General features: G+C 47.5%; 1 protein-coding gene across 1 annotated transcript in view; it reads left to right on the top strand.

Annotated features, from left to right (window-relative positions):
• Positions 1–500: 500 nt before the first annotated feature.
• LOC128901974 (netrin receptor DCC) overlaps positions 501–15,062 on the top strand; it is a 583,836-nt gene continuing 569,274 nt past the window's right edge. Inside the window, exon 1 of the mRNA XM_054184191.1 lies at positions 501–591. Coding sequence (XP_054040166.1) covers positions 501–591 — 91 coding nt within the window. The remainder of the gene's footprint in view (positions 592–15,062) is intronic.

The following is a 15,062-nucleotide window of genomic DNA, read 5'->3' as shown; positions in this document are numbered from 1 at the left end:
CCCGGCGGCTGCTGGCCGAGCCCTGCCGGGAAGGACGCGCCGCTCCCGCCTTGCACCGCTCGGGCTTCTCCGCGCCTGCACCGGGGCTTCCCCCCCTTCCTTAATTTTATTTTTATTTTTTCTTTACTTTGTACGGTGTTGGACATGGAGCCGCCGCGACTCTTCTGATGTTTTTTTTTTTTTTTTTTTTTGTTTTCCTCTTTCTCTCCTGGGGCAGGATTTTTCTGTGTATGTTTTTCCAGCGGTGGGAGGACCCTTCCCCATCCTTCTCCGTCTCCTTGAGTTAGTTCCCCGCACGCTCGGGAAACCTCGGAGCCTCCTGGACTGAATGCAACTTTTTTTCCTCCCTCCTCACCCCTTCCCCCTTTGCTGAGCCCTGTCAGCAGGGACGGAAAGAAAAGCCCCGGCGAGGAAGAGGAGGAGGAGGAGGAAGGGGCTGTACGTGCATGTGTGGTTGCTGCTGGTGCTCAGGACCCCAATCTGTAGGTGTGCGTTGAAATATGGAGAATAGTCTTGGATGTGTTTGGGTACCAAAGCTGGCTTTTCTCCTCTTCGGGTTTACGCTGGCGAGCCTGCATCCTGGAGTCTCCGGTAAGTCAGCTCTTATTTGCCTTTGCGCTCCGGGGTGAGGGTGATTTTTCTCCGCATCCCAAAGCAACGTGCCCGTTCCTTTTCTGCTAATGGACTTTTCTCCCCCTCTGCGAGCATGATGTGGGTTTTTTGGGGGGTTTTGTTGTTGTTGTTGCTCACCAGCGTGAGCTTTCACATCACTTCCCACAGCTGGGAAGGGGGAACCGGGGTTAGAAGCGCCTTGCGCAGCCTTGGAGAGAAAGGGCAGCCCTGGAAAGAAGGAAATCCATGGAAAATAAAGGAGAGATGTGGCAGGAGGTGGCATAATAGGTGTGGAAGTGTGTGTGCCGTGGCGGTGGTAGGGTTAGTTCCCATTCTCTTTTGCACCTGATCCCGCTTGCGATTGGATGTATTTGCCTGTAGCTTTTTGGGTCTATGTGCTGAAACCATGGGAAGGGGTTGCCTTCCCTGGGTAAAGGAATAAAAGCAGCAGCCGAGTTAGCAAGGCAGCAAACGCAGTTATCTGCAAAGCATCTCCCAACTCTATCAGGCTGCGTTTCTTTGGGGCTGCACCGCTCTCGCCGCGCTTGGCAGGCGCATTTTCTAATTAAAAATGGCAAGGGCAGTTGTGTGCGGAACAGGGGTAGGGGAGGAATGGAGGGAATTGGCACGGCGATGCTCGGGGGCTACTTGCGTGGGAGGTAGAGAAGGGCTCGGCGGTTCCCAGGTCTCTCATTCCAAAAGAAAGAGAAGAGAAATGGGAGCGTGAGCCAAGAAGTGTTAGGAACTAAGAAAGTGCAGCTTTGATTTGCAGGAGGCTCGGGGTGTGAGCGCATGGTGGAGGGAGTTGCGTGCAAGGAAATATTATTCTCTGGCGCTCGTTTAATTTTCTCTGAAAGAAAATGAGGAACACTCCAGTAGGAGAAACCTTGGGAAGCTGGGGGTGGGGGGGTGGGAAGTCTGGAAAATACAGAAAAGGATCTGAGCACAGGTCTGTGCGCGCTGCTCTGGCAGCGGCGACGGAGGAACAATGGGAACCAACTCCCCACACCGCGCACACCAGCACTGAAGCAGGGGTTTGTGATGGGGAAAGTGCTGCATACGAAACGTTTTCCAAAAAAAAAAAAAAAAAAAATCCTTGGTGTCTTCTGGCAAAGCTCAGGTTCTCAGCTGTATGCAAATGGCAATCGCCCGTGGAGGTGGTCCTTCCTTTCCACAACCGGGTGTATCTTTTGATTGTCCTGATTTTGGGGAGTTAGCAAGTAAACTGGAAGATGCTTCTCTGCCAGGGCTGGAGGTTTACGTTGTGTGCATGCGTGTCCCCAGCATTGTCCTCTGCAATTACTCGCGTGGAAGGTGGGACCCGGGCAGTGGCAGCAGGATAATGAATAGGTGGCTCTCCTGCCTTTCCACCTTAAAGGCTGGGAGCTGGGAGACATGGCAGTGATCCTCCTTCGTGAAAGATGATTGACTCGCAGGCTCCTTGGCTGCCAAAGGAGGGGATGGAGCGAGAGCCTCTGTGTGTGAGAGCCTGAGGAGGGAAGGAAGCCGTGTGCTGTGTCAGGGGCCAAACGTGCCGCAAACCCATCGCTCCCACAGCGTCGGTGTTGTTTTCTGCTATGTGGATGGAACAGGCTGTTTTCCAGCTGCATGTACCGGTTGCGCGTTTCACACCCCATCTGTGATTACACAAGTGTTTCTTGCACTGATTTTGAAGGTGGCGTCTTTGCTTTGCACCCAATTCCTTGAGCTGCGTCTGCAAATGGGCAAAGTTTTTCCCAGCGTCGCAGCCCCGGGGGCCGTCGTGAGTTGGTGCTTTCCTGTGGCCATCCCAAGTCAGCCCATGAAACCGAATAAAGCGGATCTCGCCCCTCTCGCTGCCTCTACTCGCTCAGGGTGGTGTTTCCACTCCATCCGTGGGCAGGAGGTGCGGGCAGCGTGCTGTGGCTGGCAGGGTCCCTGCGCAGCAGGGCACGGGCAGGCAGCGAGCGCAGCTAACAAAGGGCTCCCGGAGATGCTGCACAATGGGACTGGCTCCTCTCCTACCCAAAGCCCGGAGCTGCCGTGGGCGTACAGGGGTGCGTTGAAAACTTCAGTGCCGAAGGGCAGCGGCGCGGGCAGGGACACGCTGCCGGAGTCAAGTCCTGCGCCTGTCATTTGCCATCGTGCGTGAGGGGGCAAATGTTTCGGGGGCTGAGACAAAAAGTAAAGCGCAAGGGACTTTTCATGGTTAAAAACACGTGGATGGGAGGACAGATGACGGGCAGCGTTTGCCATTTTGGAAAGAGACCACGGAAAACACGTTCCTGATAAAGGCAGATGTAAATTCTGTAAATTCTTGATCACGATGGTGCTCTATGTTTTGATCTGTCTAGGTATTAAAGTAACCACCAACGACTTTCTCTTTTTTCTGGTCTGTAGGTGGGAATTTAACTCAATCTCAAAGGGTTTGGGTTGGTTTTTTTTTGTGAATGGCTTCTGTGTTTGGTGTCTTTGACTCCTGCTGGATCTCGGTGAGGAATTTAGTGGTAGTGCAGCATGTCGGAGCCCAGCGCTGTCTGGGTACTGTGGCAGTCACTTCTGTGAGTGGTGCAGTATAAATCACCAGTGACCTGTCACAGCATCCATTTCACACGTGCCGCGGTTGCCCTCTGTGTTAGGGGGTGTGTGAGCCCCCCCGTGTATTCGAGGAGCGGGGTAACCTCCGTGCGCTCACCGGAGTGTTTTTAAAAATGGAAATGAGCTTAGTTGAAGATGAGCAATTTCCATTTGAGTAGTCGTCGCCCTTCTATAGTTTGCTGAATATTTCTGTATTCAGCTCTTCTTGTTTTCTGTCTTTTTGTCCTCACTCTCCCGGCTTCTCCACGTCCGTATGGATACAGGAGCGATGCCGTCTTCAAAAACACAGTCAGGAATGTTTGTTTTCAATGAGATTATGACACGTGTAATGATGTCCGATTTCGCACTCGGTTCATTTATCCTTGACCGCTACTCCCTTGTCCTTCCCGATACAAAACTTAGTGTGGAAGGTCTGTTCCAGGGGCTCAAGACATGGAAGTGCCTTGAGGATATTCCTTGCATTTCTCTGTCTGAACCCGTCTTTGATTGCCTGTTTTCTGCTGGGACAGTAAGAGCTTTGGGGCAGGACCGTAAGGTTTTTGCTCTGCAGATTCGCAGCAGGATGGTGGTCTGCAGTGAGGGCTTCCAGGATCAAAATGATTAATAAAAGCATCTGCGCTTCTCAAACTTGGAGAAGAAAACCCGTGAGGCTTCTCGTTCCGGATGCAACTTGCAACGCAGGCAAGTTCTTCGCATCATCCCACCAAGTTTAAGTTGAGAGCCGGTGTGCTGACCTTGCTCTTTGCTTTTCCCCGGAGCAGCCCGGGTGGAGATGGAGGAGCAAGCGCTGCCTTCTCCCAACCCGCCCGGGCTTTCCCTCCACGGCCAAGGAAGCCGAGAGCCTGGTTTTGCATCCCCTGTCTCATATTTTGACTGGCAAAAGGCTGGTGTTGGATGTGGGCTGGTATTTCCCCGTAGCCTGTTGTTTAACACCATCCTGCAATAATCTGGGCTCTGCCTGAGCTCGTCCCCGAAGCATGTTGCATGTGACGCCTGGGTTGGCCTTTCTAACGGGAGACTGCTGTCAATCCGGTGACATGACAGCTAAAATAACTCGTTCAGAGTCATTCATCAGATGCTCGGCACACGGATTTTTCACCAGATGTCCTTTAGAGGGCCAGTACTGATTTTTTTACATGTTGTTTTTACGAGATCAAATAGCGCCACAAAATTGAGCGTTACCTGTGTGCCTGCTTGGCGTGGCGAATCCAGCCGCAAGGCTAAAACCCTGCGGTGGGTTTGCACCTCCGTTCCTGGTGGAAAAGGTTCTTGTGGAGACTTCAGCAAATGCGTTAACGTGAGTCAGCTGTGAAGGAAGTTTGCCCCTTCCTGGTAGTTTAACATCTTCCCAGACTAAAGCTCGCCGATTCCCCTCCGTGCTGCCTAAGGGAAGGCTTCGCTGTGCAGGTGTAGGGACACTCAGACCCAAAGGTGACACATGAGCCAACAGGTAGGTTCTCGCCTCCGGTTTGCTACGGCAAATCCCTTGATGGATGCGATGTTCAGAGTTAGTCCCTTTGGGTATCGAACAAAGCTGACCCTCAAAGAGGGGACCGCGTTTTCACGTGCCTAATTTTCCCTTCTGCTGAAATGCAGAGCTGTAACAGTGTGAGTCAGTGCAGCCAGGCTCTTTGTTGTAATACAAATAGATGGAAATTTCTTAAAATGTTGGCCTTGCCTGAATAAAAAGTATACTGACAAATTCCACCGAGGCTTTCATGATTAATTAACTAAAGGCAAAAAAATGCACTTGCTCTGTTAAAATTATCCCTTGGGTGAAACGTTGACCTAATTTTTTTTATTTCCATTGGAATCCAAAGTAAACACGTTGGCCCTGTCCTCGTTTCCCTTCCATCCCTCTTCCCGCAGCCTTGGTGCCCCGGGCTGGGTGGAGATGCTCCTGCCCCGGAGTGAGAGCATCGACTTGGCAAGAGGAGCGGTCCCCGCTCCTCTGGAAGGCATCCGCCACCAGGTGCTCTTTGCTATTCCCAGAATCTCCGAACATCCTTATTTTTCATTTGCCCGAGGGAATGAATTCCTTTCTCCACGCTGGATGGAAAATTCATCTGCCAAAAAATAGGTGCCACAACGTTCCTCATCCGAACTGCGAGGTTGCGCCACAGGCGGAGCTGCGCTTAGGTGGTTTGCAGGGAACTGGCTTTCCTGTACTGGTTTTTATGTCATTTTCTACCTGTCTCCCTGGTGACTGGTTGTGAGGCTCACTTTAAAGAATTCCTTCTCAACTGTTTGTTGTGGGGACGGCTTGAAGCGTTCCTGGTTCTGGTCCTCGTGAAATAAATCTACTTCATGTGTCCATCACCCATCTCCTCCTCCCCATCGCCTTGTGTGAATGTCACAGTCTGTTTTACCACTTCTGGTGTTGAAAAGCGACAGCCGTCTCCTCTGTGGGATAAAGGATGCTTGGGAATCTTTGTTTAATACTGGCGGAGAGCCTCCGGCATTTGAGATTTGCTCCTTTGGGTCTCCTGCACAGCCTCCCGTAAGGAAAACTATCAAACTGTGGAAAGCGATGACTGAAAGTGGGGCGTTATCTCCTGATTTCTGACAGGAAATTCACTGGTAAAATAGAGTATATTATTCCTGAAAGGTAACACATCAGATAATTGTAAACTTAGCAGAATTGTTTCTTTCTGACAATGTTTCTCAATTTCAGCTTTGATGTGAAGGGCTACAGCTAAATTGGGCTAATGACAGAACATCTCGCTCGAGAGTTTGGAGATGTCTGCGCTATAAAGGAAACTGAATTCTCGGCGAGGCGCGCAAAACGCGCAGTTAAATGTCTCAATTTCTGTCTCGGTTGATGGCAGTAATTTGTCGATGGTAATGCCAATACGTGCTGTAATTTTGTAAATGCTCTGAAGTATTCAAAATACATTGGAAACGACGCTAAATTGCTGCCCGAAGTTTCAGCAAAATATTGGTTGTCAAACGGAGGAGCTGAAGGAATAGTATCTTCTTGGAAATCGCATTATTGACTGAAAACTGGGTATCTTCTCACCCTGCAAAGTAGAGTTTCAAACAAGGAGACTACTGACATTTTGATGGTTCTATTTACTTTTATGGTACTTCAGGGTCAAATTCACTGGATTGATTGTGGGCACCCAGCCCATGGTCACAGTTTCCGGGGCTCGAGGGCTCACAAGGTGGCTCCTCTCCCAGCTTGGAAGCAGAAGGTGAACAACCACCACCGTTTCCAAAGCTTTGGTACCAATTTCCGTCTGGTTTGGGAAACAGCGTCCTGACCAGCTGAGAAGTTTGACTCCTTGAAACAGATACACGCTGTCGTTCTCTTCTGGGGTCTCGCAGCAAGAAGAAAGGGTGACAAAAATAGGTAAAAGTGTAAAATAAATATACTGGCAATGATATAGAAAAGCTTCTGCTCTGAGCACGGTGAAACAACCCCAACCACCAACGCAGCTGTTCATGAAAACATTTGTTGTAGTTGGAGAGGGTAAGGTAGTTGGACACTTGCTGTGGCACTGTGTTACAAAACACAGAATTTATCCAGATTGCGGAGGTGGTGCTTGCGCGACGTGGATGTTCCGTGGGATGAGGACGTGCCGTGGGAGGTGAGGCTGCTCGTTTGGGAGTGGATGGAGAGCTTAAGAAATCGCAGAGTTATGGCTCTTTTGAGAGGCTCTGTAGCTTAGCAGAGCTAAGGTCAGCTCTTCCGTCGCCAGAAGAGCTCTGCGATGAATGACAGTCTCCTAGTTTGTATGTTTATTATTTATATATAATAGTTTCACAGCCTGGCATCCACGTTCTGTACATGCTGTCAGTCAATGGAGACTTCAGATCTTGTGCTGACAGGGTTTGTCCTGCACAGGTGAGGAGCTACATTTCTGTATTTCCGAGTTGCTTTTGCTTATTGCTTTCCTTTTTTCCCCTCAATATTGTAGCACCGTTCTTTCGTGTCTCCTGTTGCTCAAGTTTTTGTTTGCTCCCACTGCGTACCTCCCGTCAGCTTCACAGCTGCATGATGCTCCATCAAATCTCAGCGCAGCACCGCAAGTACAGGCTGTTTTGGTAGAAATAACAGCCAGGTTACTCTTGGATACGGGTAGTTTCATAGTGAAAGATTAAGGAAGTAGAGAGATTATGGGCTAAAGAGAGTGGGCTAAAGCTAACTATTATTTTGCACTTCCCTGCTTGCTCTTGGGGACAATGAGCAGAGAGAGATTGTTATAAAAAATAGTGACACAAAGTTTGTTTCTTCTCCCGGTTGGTCCCAAGGCGAAGCAACTAAGGAGGAGTCCTCACTTGAGCACGTATATGATACGCTTGCGCGTGCGCTTGGGATCTCGCAGCCAGGATGGAAACAGATAGTGTCACTAAAAGGGGAGTGATATGTTCATTTAGTCTGTTCTCCGTATGGATGGTCCATGTAACTTCACCTATTTACCTGCGCCCATCCCTGGCCCGTAGCTGTGCTGCCCGCCGGAGCAATCCTGGCGAGCCAGAGGCGGTTGCTCTTGGCATAGCTGAACACCGCCCTCATAAATACTTTTTTTTAGAGGCTTAGTCCAGGTTCCTTGTGCCCTTTTCTTGGAGTACATTTTGTGGCAGGACATGAAAGCGCCCAGCAACCAAATCTGGTTCAGTGAATCTGAGAATCTCGGTTCGAAAAGCATCTGAAGGCTCGTGCCTATGTTAGCGCTGTGACCTGCAGCTAAACTGGTGGGCACTTCTGTCTGGCCATCAAGCTCTGAGAGCAGTAATTAGATGAAACATGACAGCTCGGGACAAGGTCAATTGATATAATTGTGTAAAGTGTTTCTTTCTAAAGGCAGGACTCCCAAAACCTTGTAATTAGAAGCCGAAGGTTGCTTCCCTAGGAGTGGAGTCGACTTAGGAGCATGGAGTGGGCTATCTTGGGGCTGGCACCAAGCACCAGGCAGAGTTGGATGCTTCATCCTTGGCCCACAGTGACCCAAAAGGGCTCATTTGGTGCAGAGTTCATGCATCAAACTCCTTCCCCCGAGTGTCTCTTTGACGCTCTTCCCCTCCCTAGCCAAAGACTAAAAAGCATTTTAAAAGTACTTTGAGTTTCTATCCACAGTATTCATTCTTTTTTCTCTATTAGAAGCACCAGGGGAAGAAGAACGACATTGAAAAAGGCTGAGGGGCCTTCATCCGTATTCCCTTCCTGTCTTTTTTTCTTTTTTTCTCTTCTCTGCCTTCTGATGCTCAGAAGAAGAGGAAAAAAGCCCTTAAAACTTTCCCTCAGCTCTTCCCTGATGCTGAAGACACACAATGGACCGTGGTTGTGGTGGGACCCAAACGCACCAACCTGTTGAACTGCTGAAGAAGCAGCGGGTTTTCTTGCTCGGGTTAAGGTTTTGATTGTCATTGTCTTGGTGGCAGGCGGTTGTGACAGATCCCAGGGAGGACCGAAACAACTTCTCGGTAGGACTGTAATTAGTAATTATGATTTTGGCTGGAAGTTGTGCTGAACCACCCGCAGAAATGCCTGAGCAAGGGCTGTGGAGGAGGGTGGTCCAGAAGAAGGGGGCGTGTATTTGAGGAGATGGGTATAGATGGCATTTCATGTATACATATATATATATATATATGTATATTTAAATAAATTTATATTTCCGGTGGTTGCAGTGTTGCGGGGATTTCCCTGTATTCATCAAATCCTGCAAATTTCATACTCATTTCCCAAATGTCACGGTGCTTGTGTTTCCCTTACCCAAAGTGAAAATCCTATTTCCTAGTTTGTCCCTCCTTTGTTGTATTATAGATGCTGCTGAACGTGCTGTTGGCATGGCTGGTTATCCTCATTTCCTACACGTTCTGTATAAATTTGGCAAAATGGCCCGCAGTCATGCCCCCCCACCCCATCCAGCTTAGGAAGGAGGCTTCCTGCGTGGTTTTCTGCTCAGAAGAATAAAAAGGTTTAGATGAATTATTGAAGAGGAATCTGTCATAAGTATGAAAGTAGTTAACGGTCTTAGATTTAGATTTTGCTATTAAAAATTGGCATTTTCCTATATTTATTCACGGGGGCTCTGGACCTTTTTATTTTCCCTGGACACAACGAATACCGCGTCCTCCTGTGTGAGAAACAGCGTGAAGCGAATTAAAAAATTAACTGAATCCGACAGCTCTTGTTTCATTGTTTATGATGAGGAGGATGCAAAACAGAGACGGTTTCATACCACTGGATAATGTCAGAATGGCTTTTTTTCAGTGTCCGCAGAGAGTTATAAAGGTAGAAATGTTTTGTGCCTGTGACAGAGATGCCAAAAAGGGTTGGTATCTCCCGTGGTCCAAGCGTTGAGGGGACATTTAGCAAACCAGCGGCATAAGGATGCTTAGAAGGTGTTAATTCGTCAGATTTTAAAGGCGCCGTGGGACTGAGGGTGTTGTACGCTGCAATGCTTTTTTGCAAAAATCGTGAGGTTTCATGGTTTTAGATCGCTGACTGGTTTTGACACGCAAAGTAAGAGGCTACTCAGTTTGTGGCAATTAAAACTGTGTGCTTTGGGAGAGCCAGGTGTGGGTTCTAAGAAATACATTCCGTTCTGGCGGAGACTGTTACACATGGCTGTTTGCTGTGATCTCCCTCTCGCACAAACACTATTTGTTCTTTGTTTTCATTAATCTGAAATAAAGGTCACCTGGATGAAAGATTCCGGAGAAAACTGGGTAAACAGCTGTATTTCCATACTGCCCACACAACTCTCTAAGCCTGCGGTAATGGAGAATAAATCAGATTTTTTAAAAATTTTTTTTTTAATCCATCAAATTTTAATGATTTAAACAATTATAAAAAGAGAGAGAAAGGTTGTTTCAATACATTAGGCCAGACTCTCCACCTGAATAAATCTTCACCGACTTCCGCAGAGACACCTTCACGTCAACAGAGTCCTCCTAACGCAATTTGTTGTTGATCATTTGCATTCCTTAAATGCTCACGTAGATTCTCGGCAACCAAATAGCTTTGCTATAGCAGGTGTATTGATATTAGAAGGGTTGTTAACATCTCTCCAGAGGGGGATATTCTGTTACCAGTAACTCTATCAAGCTTTTCCATCTGTGTAGGGAATTTGTCAGAAGCTGGTGTGATGTTATTAAAAGTATTAGTTATCTCTTGATTTGTGTCTAATTGAATTACATCATTAATAGAACTCAATTACAATCAATGGAAAATGATACCACCGCGAGGACAGTGGCTGCTCGAGGTTCTGAGTATGGCTTTGCGCTCAACCGACCGGTCGCAAATGGGGCAGCGCCGTGACTTTCTTAAGGAGCAAATTTTCCCACCCTGCTGGAGGGGAGGTTTCCTCCTGAAATGGGGACGCTGGCTTGGAGCCACCCAAATCCCTTGGCACCGTCGCTCTGTTGTAAATTGTTTTTTTGTGAATCGAGTATGAAATGGTTTTAATCTCCAAACACGCAATAGAATAATACTCTGGCTTTTTTTTTTATTTCTTTTTTTATTATTATTATTATTATTTTCCCCTGATGCTCCTTACATAAGCTTAATCTGTCTTTATCACGAATTCTTGAAGTACTGTGGAGTGAGGCCGCTGATGAAGAGTCACAGGGGGCATCCCTGTGTGTGCCAAACCCGGGCTGTTGGTGGTGTGCTGTGACTCGCGTTACTCCTCTTTTCATGTCAGAGCTCGCAGAACATCCCAGGAACGCCAAACGCATCTGCCAATAACTGCAAAACCAGCTAGCTTTCCAAAAGAGACCAAATCCATGAGACTCGGGAGAACAAGCTCAAATTCAAACAGTGAGAAACCGGAGCAGAGTCCAAAGTGGACTGTTAGTCCAAGGAATCCAACGTGGCAATATCAGAGCGGTGGATTTCCGGCCTTTTTGCTGAGTTGGAGATACTGGCTGTAGAAATCAAACTTCTCAGGGAAGTGGAAAGAAAGGTGTAGACTCGTGCTTGGTTGTTTACTTTGCTGCCCACCAAGAGATGACACCAGCTGCTACTGGTGGCAGCGAGACCTCTGCCTGCAGCAGAAAGGCAAAAGGAAAGATGTTGTATCGGACGATACGGAGCAAACAAGATTATCCATCACCCATGAGACTCGGAGAGCTATACCGCCAGGAGTATGTTAGAGCAGAACCCTGGGCTATATTATACCATTAATTTTTTTTTAAAGTAATGCTCTTGACAGGTTTTAATGGGAAATTCCACTTACAAATCGATGGTGTGATTCAGTCCTGTATTTATTAACACATTCCTCAGATTGCAGATGAGTGAAACTACCTGAGTACAATTCAAATGGCCCTTAAATGTGGAGCGTGATCGTATTTGAGTGTCCGATAATTTACAGTGCCAGACTCTGTCTCAGTAAATGAGATCTGCCTCTGTGCATTAATATGCCAAATACCTGATAGCAAGAACTATTTCATTAGTTCTGATTGTTCCTGACATCTCCTACGTGGCCAGGAGTTTCCCTGCGTCGCCCTTTGCTGGGCTCCGGGCTTTGCCGCTGAATGCTCTGTTCCCATATGGTGGGTAAATGGGTTGTGTCAGAAAGAAGTAAACCTTTACACAAGGTCAGTCTGGGTCATTGCATGACTAAAAAAACATCAAAAAAAGCCAGACGCTCCTGGAGCCTGGGGTTAACTTCCCCTCTGTCAGCTAAACGAACGCTGGTGCAGAGGTTTCCATCCCAAGTGCTTCTCCTTGGCTGAGCCGTAGAGCTGAAGGTCCCGCGGTCCTTCCCACTGATGGCTACAGCCTTTTAAGTGTCCCGTTGCCGTTGTCCCCATGATTAAATAAGGATGGGGTGGTGGATGTCACGCTTAAGACAAAACAACCGTGACCACCTCTGAGAGATGGTAAAACACGTTGAGATTCCGGTAGTAAAAAGGTACGACACAACAGTAACGTATGGCGGTCATAAAATGCTGATCATCCCAACGCCGGTGAGCTCCAAATGGAACTAGAGTTAGCCTGACGATAAATTAGATTTTAAAAGGTAGTTCGGTGAATGTATGATGAAAATTTGGCCTCTTTGTATACGATCTGTCAGCAACTTCTCTGAATTTGTTTCTCATTTTTTGTAGAGCGTTTCTTGGTGGCATATACATTACTCCGTAAGATAAAAAAGCGAGCAGCTAACGGTTTCCAAAATCCATCCCTAGGAATATAGCGTATTTGGCTCCTGGGAGGAAGTTGGTCTTTTAAAATTATAATCGGTAAACATTTTCCCGGAAGTCTTTGGCAGATGCCTCCCAAAACCATGACTGAAAAAAACCATTGTCAACTGTCGGGACTGGAAGGGCCACAGCTAATGAGCACATCCCGTCCTCTGCTCCTACCTTCTTGCAAATCCTGCTTTGTACTTTTATTTTTTGTTGTCCTGTGGGAGTTTGGTCATCCTGACAGAAAGTTGATTGAAGCGGAGGAGAAGGGAATAGGACAGTACAGCACACGACAGTGCTGTGCTCAACATGTGCTGCGATGCCCGGACAAAGCTGGATTCTGGAGCCAGCCCAGCAGCTCGAAATGCTACGACGGCTTTTGTGTGTCTTGTAGCTTTGGGCTTTCATTTGGTGCGTATCCCTAAATATATAACAATGTGATATCTAGGGAAGAAAACTCCTTAAATGATCACAAAAGAGGCCGGAAGGTTGGAAGAAAGGGCCGTTTCAGTCCTGTTAGCATCAGCCCTTGCAGGTGCCCAGCTGTCATCTTCTGCTCCGACAACCGCAGTTAAAACAACTGCCAGATTTGGGATCAGAAGGGATTTTTCCCCTAATGGCCAGATGGCCGGCGACAAGTTTTCCCCCCTTTCCTGTTGAGTGGGCTTCCTAGCATCTTCTGCTCCATTCAGGGACATCAGTATCCCACGGCTCCTCTGTTAGTTACAGTTTCTGGTCTTTATGGAGGTCGTAAGAAGGGTACCTGCAAGTATTTTGGCTGTTCATGGCATGCGGTGAAGCTTGATGGACCTTTCTGGTGTAGGTGTCTGTTGTGTAGGTATTTTATGGAGTAGGCTGGATGAACCTGGTTGTCCCCTCCCATCCAAAGCCACACGTGGGATCATTCCTTCTACATGTTTGGTCTAAGACCAAGCTGGACGGGACTTTGAGCAACCTGGTCTAGCGGGAGGTGTCCCTGCCCAGGGCAGGGAGGTTGGAAGTGGATGATCTTTAGGGTCCCTTCCAACTCTAACCATTCTATGATTCTCTGAAATTGGAGCCCCACCTGCTGGGACTTCCCCGCTGTGAGCGATTTCTGGTGGGAAATAATCTCTTTTAACTTCACATTCCTGGAAGCGTGTCGTCTAAGGCAGAGTAACGCGTGTTAATCCGTGGAGAAAAATAGTCACCTCCAGGTGGTGAATGGTCTGCCCTGCCTTGAGGTCTGTCTCAGGGTAATAGTAACCGTTACAAGGTACCTACTTTATTCCTCCGTAATTGAAATTCATTTCTAGGACTGTATAGTATTAAGAAAACCTGAACATCAGTGTTTAAAAAAAGACACTGATTTTTTGAGTCTTGTGCAAATGATTCTGATTGTGGGCTTGGTATTGAATTAACAAAGTGACCTTTGTGGCATTTACCTAGAGCAAACGAGGAAAGGGAGCCGCTGTAATTAGGGGCAGTGCAGACAGCAAGGCTCTTTATCAAAGCTTTGCCTTGGAGCATCGGGTGCCTCGAGCAAGAATCCATAAGTGGAAGCGGGGGCAAGGAAATGCTTATTATCAGAGGGTTAGGGCAGATCCTCTTGAAACTTTGTTGTCTACTAGATCACGCGAAAGAAATGAAGCTGAAAGTCGACCAAACTCTCCCGTATGTTAGAAAAGAGCAAAAGGCAATTTCCTCTGCCCGTGTTTTCAAGCCATTCCCGCAACGCTGTTTGCTTCGAGAAGGTCACCCTCCTCATTTTAGGGAGTGAATCAGGGAATTCTCTTGTTTTGTTTTTTTTTAAATGAAATTCTTTGTAAGTGTCCCATAATAAGAGATTATTTGTTTATTTTATTCTTTTGGTAACAAATTAAATGTAAAATAAACAGAAATGTACTTTCTGCAGAACTGGACCAGGACCTATTTGTTACTAAGCATGGAGAAGAGAAGGCTCCGGGGAGACCTTCCAGTCCCTCAAGGGGCTCCAGGAAAGCTGGGGAGGGACTCTGGATCAGGGAGGGGAGCCATGGGACAAAGGGGGAACGGTTTTAAACTGGAAGAGGGGAGATTGAGATGAGATATTGGGAAGAAATTCTTTGGTGTGAGGGTGGTGAGCCCCTGGCCCAGGTTGCCCAGAGAAGCTGTGGCTGCCCCATCCCTGGAGGGGTTCAAGGCCAGGTTGGCCGGGGCTTGGAGCAACCTGGTCTGGTGGGAGGTGTCCCTGCCCGGGGCAGGGGTTGGGACTGGATGATCTTTAAGGTCCCTTCCAACCCAAACCGTTCTGTGTTTCTATGTACCAAGTGATGTATGTATTTAAGCGGGTATGTTGGTGTGTGCGGTGCTGTACTTGCGTGTGGTTTGGTATCTCAGACATTCCTGGGTGTAGACGTATAGATGCACATATGCGTGTGTACACATGTGCACATACCTGTATATAATGTCTGCGCACGCACATGTATCTACAGCGAGAGAGAAAACGCAAGTTCTTGGTAGACTGTAGTTAGAAAAGCAAACCAGCTCCCTAGAAGAGCTGAAAGAAAAAGCACAAGTACGCACTACTGTGTGAATTGCTTTTTTCCTTTAGGAATTGTGATCTAACATTTAAAAAAAAAAAACAAGCTAGAAAGATTTGACTTGAACTGAATGTTTTGGTTATTATCATAGGGGTAAAACAGCCACAATATCGTTTGGTCCTCTGAGAATGAGAAGTTCAATGCCAGATTAAACGCATCCAAGCGATCTTTTGC

The sequence above is a fragment of the Rissa tridactyla genome, chromosome W (assembly GCF_028500815.1).
Source record: "Rissa tridactyla isolate bRisTri1 chromosome W, bRisTri1.patW.cur.20221130, whole genome shotgun sequence".
Classification (NCBI taxonomy): domain Eukaryota; kingdom Metazoa; phylum Chordata; class Aves; order Charadriiformes; family Laridae; genus Rissa; species Rissa tridactyla.
The sequence above is the reverse complement of the archived record's forward strand: the minus strand, read 5'-3'. Positions and strand labels throughout refer to the sequence as shown.